At 33.5% G+C, this 15,003-nt stretch overlaps 2 protein-coding genes across 2 annotated transcripts; both read right to left on the reverse strand.

The window, feature by feature from the left end:
• Positions 1 to 6,526: 6,526 nt before the first annotated feature.
• LOC106101305 (larval cuticle protein A2B-like) lies at positions 6,527 to 7,190 on the reverse strand. The gene is made up of 2 exons (XM_013280482.1): positions 7,179 to 7,190; positions 6,527 to 7,000 (listed from the first exon to the last, which is right to left on the reverse strand). Exons 1-2 carry the CDS (start codon positions 7,188 to 7,190, stop codon positions 6,527 to 6,529), a joined length of 486 nt encoding a protein of 161 aa, XP_013135936.1.
• A 2,554-nt stretch (positions 7,191 to 9,744) lies between these two features.
• LOC106101304 (pupal cuticle protein Edg-84A-like) lies at positions 9,745 to 11,341 on the reverse strand. The gene is made up of 2 exons (XM_013280481.1): positions 11,264 to 11,341; positions 9,745 to 10,514 (listed from the first exon to the last, which is right to left on the reverse strand). The coding sequence occupies exons 1-2, from the start codon at positions 11,273 to 11,275 to the stop codon at positions 9,849 to 9,851; spliced, it is 678 nt and encodes a 225-aa protein (XP_013135935.1). The 5' UTR covers positions 11,276 to 11,341; the 3' UTR covers positions 9,745 to 9,848.
• Between the last annotated feature and the right edge of the window lie 3,662 nt (positions 11,342 to 15,003).

The raw sequence follows: 15,003 nt of genomic DNA on the forward strand, positions 1-15,003 counted from the left end.
CTTTTTAAATTGGGAGTATAGTAACTTATGAGCAGGTAACATCAGCACGGAACCGGGGATATAATGGGGGTACGCAAGCATAATTTGGCATTGATTTGGTTTGAGTCTCGCGACGAACAAGGGTATACTGATGTACTCGCCCGAGTACATGTTAGGATGATAAAATCGTGTTAAGATCGATTATAAGATTGTATGTAAACCACCATGGTTGTAAAACTAAGTAGATTTTTGTACGTAGAGGTAACAATGCTTAGTAAGGGAATAATCGGTCGATGGTATATGTCTGTAAAGGGGAAAGTGATTGTCTGTGATTTTTTTAAGCGACTTTTTTATATATATGAAAAAATATATAAAATCTCTTAACAGTAAGAATAGCACTACTTGTGATTTTACAATAGATATTTTATTAGTTGACTTCATTTTTTTGTATTATAAAGGGTAAGGCAAGTTAGGATGGAAGCGGGTTGAATGTACATAAAATATACAAAAATTAATGTACAAATAGTAACGTAAGATGGACGTAGCGGAGAATTTGGCGAATGGTTTGACCACATGCAACGCTTCTTTGTGTCAGACGCGTACACTTCAAATATAAACAAAACGCCTTCGAGATTTTAATTTCAAAGGTCGGTTACGAATTTATGATGAAATTTGAAGGCGCGTGACGAGTTTTTGTATTAGAGAATTTTTTTCCTTAATGATTTTATTCTAGCGAATTATTTAGCGTGGTAACAATTTGCAATTATAATTTATTAGGTTAATAATAAATTTAGGGCGTAAATGTTATGTTTGCTTTGAAGCGGGCAACATTGGGATGGATTTCAGATGTGCGCATGAAAGGCCTGATTTGAGTCCGGTTTCATGTAAACATAGAAGTATTTTATGTTGTGTGTGAGTTAGTAATTTCGCTTGACGTTCTCGATGTACTGAATCCGTATTGGATATATTTGATTACAAATTTTCTCTCAATATTGTCGTTTTTAAATTGAAAATAAGCAATCGTTACCTTTCTAATGTAATAGTTTGATGTCAGAGTTTTCACATATATTCAATACGAAGATGTAAATAAATGTTAAAGGATTCTGATACAGGTAATATTCTGATAGTCCATGAGCACCAATTATTAAAAGTAAACGCAGTTGGATCCCTACACGTACCTACATCTGACTTAGATATAGATTATATGGAAGGAAACATTTGTTCCATTGTGGAATTCTTAAATTAATAAAAAAATGTTGCTAAAATATATAATTGTGTTTTATTATCCCTTACTATTCGGCATGTTAGATGTAATATTATTTTAGAATTTGATTACAGAAATATTTGAATAGAAATACTATAAGTAAAGTGTGTTAAACCGATGTATAATTACTATATAAGCAGGTAATTAAGTACAAAGTATTAGAAAACTAATGCAGGGACATAACATGTACTAATTATTGCACTTAAATAGTTCTTAGTTGTTTAAAGTACAATTACAATGGTCACTAAGTATTAGACGCCTGATATTATTTAATAGCAAATATCCAAATAGTAATTCATAAACAAGTTCTTGCTATTGTATAAATATGTATTTTATATTATGTATAGCATCTATTCTATAACTTATCGTTTAATATCTAGATGCGTACTAGTTCATAGATTTGGCTATTGTACTTATTTGCTTTTTACTTTTATTTTCACGCTCATAATGCTAGTTATTAGAAAAATAAGCTAATAATTTGGATATCATATAAAAGTTAGTTTTAGAATTTTACCTAACATTATATTTTAAGTACATGTTTGGTGTTAAATAAAAAAATTAAAAACCATGTAAATTGATGTATATGAAACAAAAAACTGCAAAAAGTTGCCCCCAATGAGTGAGTATATCGAAATTTTTCAAAATTATTTAAACGAATGACAATATTGAAAATTGCACCAAAACTATTTCTCTGAAAAACATCCTGAAAATCCTAAATCCTTTCCTTTCAACTCAGATAAATATACCGAAAAGCACACAAATAATTAGTGTAATATTTTAGTATGTCCATTTAATTTCATAGTTAACACAGATAAAAAAAAATCCATTTTACAATTTAGATGACACATTAAATATATATTATATTTAGTTAAAAATATTGCATCTTAGCCAGAAATTTATTACAACTATCACAAACAGTACACCTACCCAATCTATACCTATAAACCTTTTCCAACCCTAAATCTATAGCCCGGTTGCAAATTAATTGGCATATAGCATAACCGGATTGAATTGAAGTTATCATCATGATTGGGGACAGCAGATGCGGCAGCAGAACAACGAGATATAGGTAAATTTATATTAACATAAACATACCAAGAATACATCAATAAAGCCCCGTTTTTGAAAATTGTGAAAGATTTATACACTAACTCCTGTCAATTGTTAATAGCAATGTCAATCAGAGACAATTCTTGCTGCTTAATTAATTCTAAACGACTATTAACCGATATTTTTCAAAAACGGGGACCGTACAGAATATAGTATGAATAATTGAATTTAAAATCCAGTATATTTTTTTAATACATAACGATTTTGCCATCTTATACAATAAATAATAATGATAACGTCATGATTCTTGTATGCCCGAATTAGCATATTAACTAAAATTAAATAAACCTATTTAGTAATGAAATCATAAAACTGGTACAATTAAATCAAATGTTACTTGCTACTACTATATCTAAAGTAATTGCTTAATATCTATCTAAAACTACCGCATTCCAGTTAACGCGTACTGCCAAAATATCTACATAAAAACACAATAAATTAAGACTCTAATGTAGGTCAAGTAACAGATTAAATAAATTATTTTATTTGGGCACAGATAAAGTGTAAAAATAAAGTAACATTGTAATTGTGTTTACTAATAAAAACAATATAAAATTAGTCTTATTATAAAAGTATCATATTTTATAATTGGTAAAAATATTAAGTATTCCTATTTTCAAATTAATGTAACCTACATCATAATTTAAGGAATATTTTTTTTGTTAATATTCTGGTCTAACCTAATGACCTTAATTTCGTTTTAGGGAAAATATTCGAAATGGCAACATTAATTTTTTAGGCATATTACCGAACTCTGTTTGACCTTCAAATTTTGACAAGGACACGCGATTACCTTGAAGTGAGAACGTGAATAGTCTAATACGCGGTTTACACTTGGCCAGTACAGTTGTTTAGTAGCGCTCTGATTGGACCGTCAATTATATGGCAGACTGTGATCATAACATCACACATATCATAACACGCGAATGAGTGTCGCTTGCCGTCGCAACTGTACAACTGTACTGGCTAAGTGTGAACCGATCATTATTTTGACATGCCTAAATTCAGATAGAATTCTTTTGATTCCAACTTTGAATTTCGAATGTACTATAAATTAGGATAAGGGTATTCTATTTTTAAAATATTGTTAATATTCCGATTAATTTCCGCAGATATGGGGAGGCCTTTCTAAACAACATGTCTATGACGTGGGACCAAATGAACTTGGCATCGACTGTGATGTCTCAGACTGATGGTTCGACGTACTTCGTGCCATGCGACAGCACCTCTACTCTACAATGGATTGACACGAGTATAGGCAATGAAATAACAATCGTTGAAAATACGGAAATTAAAAGCGAAGAAATGGATTATAAAAATTTCGAAGCGTTCCGATTAAGACTAACGATGGACGAAAGAGGTTACTTAAAGCCAGAAAAAAAGTAAAAAAGCGTATTTTTAAAACTAAAACTTATTTATATGAAGACTTATATCAATATCAATGATAAGACTACCTAAAAAACATCCAAAAACGTTTTAATTTACATTAACTTCTATATTATTGTAAAATTATTTCCTTGGTAAAATTATTGATTTAATAAAAAAAAAACATATTCGCAGAAACAAAACAAGCAGCCCGTTGTAAAGGGTAAGGTAGGGTACTAGTAATAAATCTAATTTAAGCCATTTTTAAAGCAAAAAATTGTTCTATACCTACTATTTATTAGATTTCTATATTTTGTGAATTTTTTAATATTATAAAAATTCTTGATAGGGATTTCTAAACTATTTATGAAAAATAATATCTTTATATAACATTTTTTTTCTATTATCAACATATTCCTACAAATAAATTAATGTAAATAATATTAAATACGGTAAAGCAGTCCGAAATGTAATTTATCAAAGATATTTTTAAACGCTCCACAAAATGTTGGATTGTTGAACTTCATAGCATATCTTTTTTTTTTATATATTCCATATATCTTGCCAAAAATGTACATATTCGACCTATACCTTTATGACCGCCTATTAAAATGTTAACAAATTGTGAAAACCGTTAACATGCTGCTGAAACAATAGCCGAAGTACCAACATAAAAATATAAACATTGTTGTCTTTCTCTTACTCTTTGACAAGACAGGGACAGCAATAATATAATTTTGTGAACGTTTTTTTAAAAAAAAGAACCACATATTTATACTTTGTTCCAAATTGAGACCTGTAGAAACCGTCAGATAGAAGACGTCGATTGTTTTTTTGTTAAAATTATATAATAATACAAAGACATTGTAAATATGATTAAAAATGTTAAGCCCGCTGCACACGCTCTTATAATTGTTCAATTTTCATTTTCTCCTACACAAGTAAGATATATCTGAACGATACGACTGTTACGACAAAAGTCAGATAAAACTGAACGGGTGTAGCGGGCTTTATGTAAGAAATATATTGGCGCAGATATTTTAGAAAGCATAGTCTTTAATTGGAACAGAATATACTCGTAGTTCAGCAAATAAAATTAGAATTTGAAAAACTCTAAGTGGTAATATTTTTAAGTCTAAAAGCTCAAATATACAAGTCAAGCAGAGCTTAACTTATGATTTTCGAGTGTATGTAACCATTGTTTATATTTTAAATGTAAATATATGTCAAGAATTACAAAACTCATTATATTTATTACTTAAAAGTAATGAACTATTATTGTTATTTATATTGGAGAGAGAGACAGATGAAGTCTTTTTCACTATTTAAAACATAGCTATAACTTGTAAATAATTGGCGAAATGATTAGAATAACTGTCAACTAAATAATCATATATCTAACTTTGTCTATGATTTTAAATTTGTGTATATTTAACAACTGCGGGAACAATTATGGCCAATGAATATCGCCAATAGCAATGGTTTGATCTTACGGTCGAGGGTTTCCCGCCATTCGACTATTGTAGTGAACCATATCCTAGCACAAGCCTAAAGCTTAGTTGGAATGGTTAAAGGAAATGTTAGTAAATTAACAAAAATCTACTAATATTTTCATTGACGCTTTATACTATGTTTAATTTTTTTTTATCCTTAAATACTTGGCATCCGATTGATTTAGTTTTTAAAGATATGCATTCCTATGCTGTACCAATGCAGTGCTTTGAACTATTAAATCACTAGCTGATCCCGTGCGGCTACGCATGAAATAGTGATTTTTTTATTGTTTACATTTGTCAAATTATCAATAGCAAGTGTCAAAATGACATGACTTGACAAACCTTGTCAATCTTGCTTCCTTGATGGCAGCAACTTATGGTCTCTTTCCCACATTAGGTTTTTTATCCAAAATATTTACCCCCTAAGTTTGATGGTGTGAAAATATACAGCCTAAAACGTGATGTAAGTGTAGGGCTTTTTATTAAAATAGGAAATATTCAAAAATATACAGTAACTGCTGACATCTTAGGCAACAAAGAAGTGTAAGTTTATGCTTTATTATAGTAGTATATATAATTATTTAATTTATATTTATTAACGCACATAATATCTAAGTGTATTGTTCCTTATAATCTCAATATATACGTGGACATAAAATGTGCACTATTTTCTATATTTACTTCAATATTTTCAAGATATACTGTTGTAAAATACGTATTGTAATAGTTTCTGAAACAAGAATATTTTGTTGTGTAAACGTTTGTGATTGATATAAGTATACTAAGTTATACACAGTTAACTTAAGTTGCATCAAATGAATTCAGGACCTCACATGCCTGGTTACTGTTTCTATATTTTTTCCAGTCAGTACTACAATAGACGTAAGATACTGTTCTAATGCAATACATAGTACTGCTCTAATTTATGGTTTTGTAATTTAATTTCTATCTGAATATAATTTAATACTTTAAAACACATTATTTCTGTAAAATTGATTGTTATAAAAAAGGTCATATACTCATTGAAAAGAATTTATGTAAAATGGTAAATCTTATATGAAACAAATTTATTGAATTAACAGTTTTTTTTTCTGGTAAATAATACAATTTAAAAATAAATTAACCGTAAATAATATTATTAACCGCCTTTCCTTTTATTTTGTGGAAACTCATAAAATACTGTTTAAAATCTCTTAACATCATATCTAAAAATAGTAAGTAAAAACGAAACAGAAAACACAATATTTGACATAATCCGTTTATTATTCAAAAGTCACATTTTTTACATATATATTTACATCGCATTTCAGTGTTAATAATAATAATTTAATGGGGCAGCATAAGAATCGTAGGAGTAAGAACGCGGATAATAATAAGGTGCAACGTAACTTCTTGCATTGTATACACTTGGGGAGGAGGTGAAGAACTTCGGAGAGCCCACAGAGTAGACAGAAGGTGAAGAGACCGAGTACGGTGTGGATACAACTGAGGCAGGAATTACAGTAGGAGTTACTACTGCTTGAGTAACGACTGGTTCCTTTCGCACAACTGCATTGAATCCATTGATATCGTCGGCGGTGTAATCGACGATACGCTTGGTGCCATCAGGATCGATTAAGGAGTATTGGCCTTTGACAGTGCCTCCGATTCTTGACTCCACTTGACTCTTGTAGTCACCGGTGTTAGGATCAGCGACATCGTATGCGAAGCTTGTGTAGTCGTTGTCTTGTGATGTTGAAATTATCGACGCTTGAGCTGCGGCCACGAAGGCGAGGACTACGATCAGCTGAAAGAGAAGAATCGTCAGAATACGAAATAACGGGAAGCACAATAAAGCGAAGATAAGTTACTTGGACACCTTGAGTAATGTTACGTATTGAATTTGAAGAATAAAGTTATTAAAAATTAACTTAGTTTAATTTACTAAAAAATCAAAAATTTATTGCAGATAATTTTCCTGTTACCTTAGCTGCCATTTTCTGCTGGGATTGGGACCTTTGTCAGTTGGTAAATGATGCCGTTTAAACAAATCTCAGCATTTTTATACAAATCTTAAAATTTTCGATGGGAAGTCGTTAGCTATTAAAAATACCTGATAATTGATAATTTCTATTAATTTAGGATATATTCAATGATACCTGATATATGATCATTATAGTGCGACCGTAATTTTGTTAATGTTATCTAATTCCTGTCCTGTATTTATCTGACATAGTTCAAATACTAATAAGTATGACGTAATCGTAATATTATATTATATTTAACCGACGTTCTTACTCTGAACCGTCGGTGGCTCAGGGGTTTAAGCACTTGACTTGTAATCCACAGATCCTGGGTTTGAATCTCGCCATATACTTGTGATTTTACATTTTTAGAATTTCATATGCAACTACGTAATTTAACCGACGTTCTTACGGTGAAGAAAAACATCGTAATGCAACCTGCGATGAAGAAATTCAAAGATATGTGTAAAATCAACTCGCAGCGCCCCGGCGTAGTTGACTGAGGTCTAGACACCCCCAATCCCTGGCGGCACCAGCGGGCGAGGCTGGGTCTCCGAACCTGCATTGCACGGTGCCGTCTACCGAGGGGCGCCTTAGGGCGCAGCGTCCTAATTTATTGGGACGCAACGAGGGCCCCTTCCCGGGGCGGTCAGTGGGGCGTCGCGGTGGCAAGCGCAAGCGATCCCGTGGCGTCCCACAAAATGGCCAGGAGGGAACGAAGGGGTTTAGTGAGGTATGCCCCCCTCTATGGGGGGAGAGTCCCACATAACTCTCGTGTCTGCCCAGAGGCATGGAGTATGCAGAAAGCATTTCCCTTCGGAAAAAAAAAAGGTCTAGTCACCTCTAGTAGTAGACTGCGAGCATGAGCTCGAATGATGACATTGGAGACGAATACTGAGTTTATGATAACGATGATTGTTTAAAAAAATCATAGTGTAATTCATTTCAAAACTCAATTACAATAGAAGCTCTAAGATATCCATAATATTTTACCACCTTTTGACTATAAGTGTAGTGTAACAAAGAATTTGCATTTGTGTATAATAGTTAATTAGGTTTTGTACATATGCTCGATAAGCCAATATTAAGGAGAATCTACCATTGAAATTATTTTAAATTGCCTAAAGCTTGGAAGGATTGTACCTTCTTTTTATGTTTCGTTTTTATGTTAAATTTCTATTAAATATTAAATCATCGTGTCCAAAAAATAATTATTTAGCCACAAAGTAATGAAAGACAATCAGTTACAGTAATTGCAAAAATGTTTCTTTTTGTCGTCATCATCATCTCCTTATCCTACTCCCATAGGGTCGGCGCAGCAGGTTTTTGTCCTCCAGATAACTCTATCATACGTCATCTCAGTCATCACTCCCTTTTTGATCATGTCACCTTTTACACAATCCATCCATCTCTTTCGAGGTCTACCTCTACCGATGTACCCTTCCACACTCATAACTAACGTATATGTCTTAAGTAAGTTTTTTACTTTTCTATAATTTAATTGCGCTACTTATTTTTTTTAATAAATATTAGTAGATTTTTTTAATCTACTAATATTTCTTGTACCATACTAAGTTTTAGGCTTGTGTTAGGTTTTACGACAATAGTGGAATGGCGGGATTCGAACCTTCGATCACATTATTAGAAATACCTACCCTTTACCATTAGGCTATTGGCGTTAATCATTAATTGTAATGCAAGTAGTATTTTTATGAGATTTATGTAACAACAGTGGTATATGCCAGCAACACCTGCAGAACGAATGAGACGGCTTGCCCGGTGCTATACCATGACCACACAGAAGACAGACGTAAGCAATTCCGCAATTAGGTTAAATGAACCTTGAGCTAGTAAATCTAAAAACTGCTTATCACAGTTTCTTATTCAACTTATTATAATACTGGACTAGAGTACTTTATGTAGTATACCTTGAAGTCTGATGGAAATATACATTTTAATAAAATTGTAAAAAATGGTATGGACATTTATTGCCACGTTACTTCAAAATGTGTAGGGTCGGGATGAAATTTAAGACATAACTAAATAGGTTATAATCTACAAAAACAGTAATAAAGAAAATAATATTTTTCTCTCTAACTCAATAAGTTCTTTTTTAATACCACGCGGAGGAACTCGCAGGCAACAACTAGTAATTTGAAAATGGAATACATTGAGTTTTTTTTAAATGATGTATTCAAGTCGTGGCCAGACTTATTCCATACCAATGCGATGTATGATTAATAGGATGTCCGTTGCTGCTATGGCGTGAGAATCATTTGAGAATACATTTTATATACTTCTCTAGGGATTCTGTTTTAAAATGTAATTTTGGTTATTGTTACAATGAAAGAAATGTTTTCTTTTTCATTCCCATATGGGTGTACAAAATTATGATAACTTTTTTTCATTACTTTTAAGATCTATACTTTGTTGTCGTATTCATGGATAGTTTAAACTTATATTGTCTCTGGTCAATTTAATCTTTTCATACTTAAAATTACCAGTTTCTTGTAAATAAATACACAAATTGGAAATCAGTTTGTTTATTACACACGCACTGGTTATGTACAAAATTAACTATTTACAAGCCAAGTATTTGGATACGTCGTTTACATATTCTATTTGAGGTATTTACCAGTAGGTAAGTGGGGAAGAGTACGCAGCGTAGCTGTAGGGAGATTGGGCGACGTATGTGGGCGCGGCGACAGTGCGGGCGAAGACAGGAGCGGACGCGGTGTAGTAGGCAGGGCCGGCCAAGTTACGGGTCACGACAGTAGGTGTTCCCGCAGCGTAGACGGTCGGGGAGTAGTACTTCTGCGAGTACAAGGCACCAGCGTACAGGGATGGAGCGTAAGCGCGGGCGGCTACTACAGCAGGGGCAGAGGCTACCACGGGAGCGGAGGCGACGACAGTAGGCGCAGACGCTACAACGGTAGGAGCAGCAGCGACAACGGTACGGGCGGACGAGACGACGGCGGGAGCGGCTACGACGGCAGGAGCAGTCGCTACAACAGCGGGAGCAGCCACAACAGCTGGGTCTTTCCTGACGACAGCGTTGAATCCGTTGACATCATCAGCGGCGTAGTCAACCGTGCGCTTGGTGCCGTCAGCGTCAAGAAGCGAGTACTGTCCCTTGACGGTGCCACCGACGCGGGTCTCGACCTGGCTCTTGAAATCGCCGGTGTTGGGGTCTGCGACGTCATATGCGAAGCTTGTGTAGTCGTCTGCTTTCGCGACTGGTACTACCGGCACCACGGAGCTGTGGGCCACGGCTACCAAAGCGAGCACTACGACGAACTATAAATAAAAATTGAACAAATAAATGAAAGACTTATTACAAGTTTTAACATCTTTGCATTTTCTAATCTTGGAAAGACAATCTACCTTAAAGTGGTTAGTCAAAACCGATTAGTTAGGTTAAATTAAATCTTGCATAGAATGATTAACCACACATCATTGATATGTGATCCGTATTGCACATTGTAAGATTTGAATACAAGCTGGAGTTCAAAATGGAATGAGCTTTTGATTGATTGATATGTAACGAGTCTGCACGTAGTTAATGTAAAAATTGATGCTACATTCTTAAGCAACCGTCAAAAGAATATTAATGGTCCGAGTTTACGTGACCGGTGTACTTGAATATTTATTTTGGTCTACTCCACTTATATGACAAAAGACCTTCGTATAGATAATGGAACAATTGAATAACAGAAATAAGTATTTTGTACAAATATTGAAAAAAGGAAAAATTACTCGTTTTTCGCTTTAAGACTAGAAGAATTGTCAAAGCATTATTTAGATTGAAATTGACATAAATACAGTATTTGTCCGAGCAGTTAGTTGACGACATAAAACTAATCATTTATGTTATTATTTTAGTGAGCGCTAAAATATCGAATAAACGATTTGGAAATAAGAAAACAATTGAAGGGTTAAGAATGTTCAAATCAATTAAGGAACTATGATCCATAAGAGCAATGAAAATGTTTGAATGTATACGACTATTTCTAAAACTAAGCACGATAACACTGCACTGTAATCACCTTAGCTGCCATTGTGGTTTAGTCGGGATGATTTCCACTCGTTGAATGAATGCCGACAAATAGGCAGCAGAGCTTTTATACGGATAACACGCGCGGGCGCGGTTGGCTCACTTGGTGATCTTTAAAAATGCGTGTACGTAAGTATATGCTCATTAAGATGTATCCGGAAACGCAAGGCCGTTGCTTGATCTCGCAGAAAGTAATACAAAGAAAGATTTATGGGTACAGGGTATGCTAATATTATGTGTCATTTATGCAGGTGCGTATGACAATGTTGTGACTATCTATGGAGGAAACTTTATGATTGTAGTACGGGATGTCCGGGAATTATGTGAATAGAGGTATGTTAGTAAGAAAATTTGTCATCAACACTTAATAAAAAAATCATCTTATCTTGAAGACAAGAACTAATAGTAAGAACTATTGTTATAAATGCAAAAGTTTAGATGGATGGATGTTTGTTAGAGTTTTTAGCGTAAACTACTGAATTAATCTCGTTGAAAATTGGCACAAGTCTGGAAGAACACATAGATTACTTGCTTTTACTTTTTTTTAATTCCACGCGGGTAAAAACTAGTAAGATCATGCTTAGATCAGATCATAAATGTGTGGTAAATTTATTTCTTGTGAGTTCCATTAACTTTTTTACAAAGAATCAAATAATTTTCTTAACTAATTTTAATGTCAAATCTATTTACAACTGTAATTGTCAAGGTTTCCTTTAATCTAAACTAGTTAACCTTTATCAAGTTGATATTATGTACGTGAAGTAATTCATCTAACACCTACTGAATTTTAGAATTAATAATTATAGTTAATTATGATTAAAGCTTCTTCATCAGGGATGTCAGTTCACAGCTGGACCTAAGTATTTCCATAAGCTTTTCCCTCCCTAGTTCACCAGTCCATTTGGAGGCAGCTCCTCACACTTCTAGTTCCCTGGTACCTGACAAAAGATATTAAAACAAAAAGTGAAAATTTTATGACCTAGTCATATTTGAGAGTTAAACCGTTTCAAAATGATGTCCATGATTGTTCTCGCTTGAAACAATTGTATCAGTTTTGGCAAGTGATTATTTTTTATGCAAAACGTTTTAAATTTGAATAACAGAAAGCGCTTCGCAAACACTTGAAGTCAAACTGACTGACTCTTTGTTTTTAAATTGGAACTGAATTTTGGTATAGTTTGAAAGAATCTTTAACACGAGACCCAGTTACATTGTGAATCTGGGATAACCGGAACTAATTCTATTACATAACACGTCGAAGTCAATATTTTGCGTCAAATAGAACAGTTTAACTGAGCAAGACAAGAAAACTAGAGATCAAATATGTTTTATGTTTACACTAGCTGTTGTCCTCGACTTCGTCCATGCAATATTAACATAAAAAATAGCCTATAATATGCCCGTCTATTTCAGATACCCTTCAGTGAAAGTCCGGTCGAAACGGCTGGGCCGAGGATAACCAAACGAACGCGGCTTGCGGACAGACATACAGACAGATAGACAAAAAAAATTAAATGCGATTTTCACTATAAGCAACGCAAATACTTCATCTTCCCGAAATCTGGAATTTTTCTTTTGATATCACAAACAGAGACTCCAATAATTTTATATGTGTAGATAGAAGATACAATTAGCATTTCATCCAGATCCGTTTAGCCGTTTAAGCGGCAAACCCTAACAAACATCCATCTATCTAAACTTTCCCATCTTTAATATAAGTAGGACTAGTTAAGAATTTATCTTTTCATGAATTTTTAAATACATTTTTCTACTTTTGGCTGGATTATTTTTAACTTGGACTCTAAATTGCTTAATGTATGTGCAAAAATTAGAACAAACTGAAAGAAAGGATAAACTATTATAAAAAAAGGTATGTCGCGAATGGTAACACACGAGACATTGTGTTCGTAAGATTACCGAGATAAGTATATCCTATTTAAGGCAACCACAGACACGAAATGCTAACCATTTTAGTATTCTTGTGGCAAACAGCTGCTGGGTTTTTTGTATGCAGTTTTGATACAGATTTGGTAATCTCACTGTTCGCACTCACTGATATTATAAATGCGAAAGTTTAGATGGATGGATGTTTGTTAGAGTTTGTAGCTTAAACGACTAAATGGATCTTGATGAAATTTCGCATACAGATGTAGAGGATAGTCTGGAAGAACACACTTTTGTTTTTTTTTTATTTTCACGCGGACGGAGTCGCGGGCGAAAGCTAGCTTATATTAACGTATAAGTTACATACTTTGTTTTAATACATTTAGATTTAGTTGTTTGAAATCAGTAATAGTTAGGGCAAGAATACACATACCAATTCACAAAACAGCACTTGTTAGTTGCAACTTTTGTAGCTTCCCTTTATCTCCCTTTACTTGCATGTCTGATGTCAAAAATCTAATGTCGTGTTACTTGGGTCCCCAAAAGCATGTTTCTTTCACACAAGTGTGCTTCTTGCCTTTAAAGTGACATAGATATTTAGTAAACAAGTATAACAAGTTGCTAACTAAACTGAGAATAAATGAACAAGGTCTAGATGTAATAACTACCTACGTTAAAAGGGTTGAGTCATTCGATCTGTATCATATAAGTGTAGGTTCAAAATAGGTCTGAAAATAGGTCTGCCAACTTTCAAACTTAGAACCAAAATGACGAAAATATGTTCAACCCTTGATTCTATGATGGACGACCGAATGTGCATCATGCTAACCTTACATGTGACAGGTGGGAACCATGTACACGATATGATTTATCAAATTCCAGCTTAAATTTAAAAGGCAAATTCTCTTTATGCGTCATCATCCACTTGCCCTTATCCCTTATGGAGGGTCGGCACAGTATGTGCTGCTCTTCCATACATCTCTATCAGCCGTCATATCTGAATCCACTCCTTTCTTAAGCATATCTTCCTTCACACAATCCATCCATACTTTCTTCGGTCTTCCTCTTCCTTTGTAGCCATCCACATTCAATCTCAACACTTTCTGGTTTATGTCCCCATCATTTCGTCGCATAACATGTCCATACCACGCTAACCTTTTGCTTCTCAATTTCTCCACCACTGGCGCTACTTTCAAACTTCCTCTAATGTGCACATTCTTAAATTCTCTTTATGCGTAAAAATAAAAAAAGCTATGTATATAGCTATGAGCTAACATTTTAGAAATAAATTGATTCGCTTACTTCGAAAATAAATATTTGATTTTTAACCACAAAAAAAAACAAGACAATATTTCTTCTGATTTTATTAAAAGGAAAAAAAATCTTTCGATAGAATTTCAATTCGACGTCCGGAAATAAAGCTGTTCAATGCGACGTTCGACGAAACTCAAATCAGAATGACGTAAAAATGTAGCGGCCGAGATAAAAAATTCTTTTAATTTCAGAGGCTTTTTCTTTTACAATCCATTTAATTCTATTGTAAAGTTTTCTTATTCAGACTCGCGACGCAAAAAATTTAACATTTGTAGTGCGTTATTTTTTGATTCTTTCTCTCAGACTGTGATATGATTGCATACTGCCTTTGCCCGCAACTTTATTCGAGTGAATTGATAAAAATACTTAGTAGCCTGTGTGTCCCATGTAACATTTGTGCCTTTCACCGAAATACATTTTAAAAAGAATCATAGTAATGAACATACATTTATCCAAACATTCTTATTTATATATCATTCTGAAGTGAGACATCAAAATTACATATAAGTTACTAACTTAATGTTACAATTTAGA

The sequence above is a fragment of the Papilio polytes genome, unplaced genomic scaffold (assembly GCF_000836215.1).
Source record: "Papilio polytes unplaced genomic scaffold, Ppol_1.0 DF823991.1, whole genome shotgun sequence".
NCBI classification, from domain to species: domain Eukaryota; kingdom Metazoa; phylum Arthropoda; class Insecta; order Lepidoptera; family Papilionidae; genus Papilio; species Papilio polytes.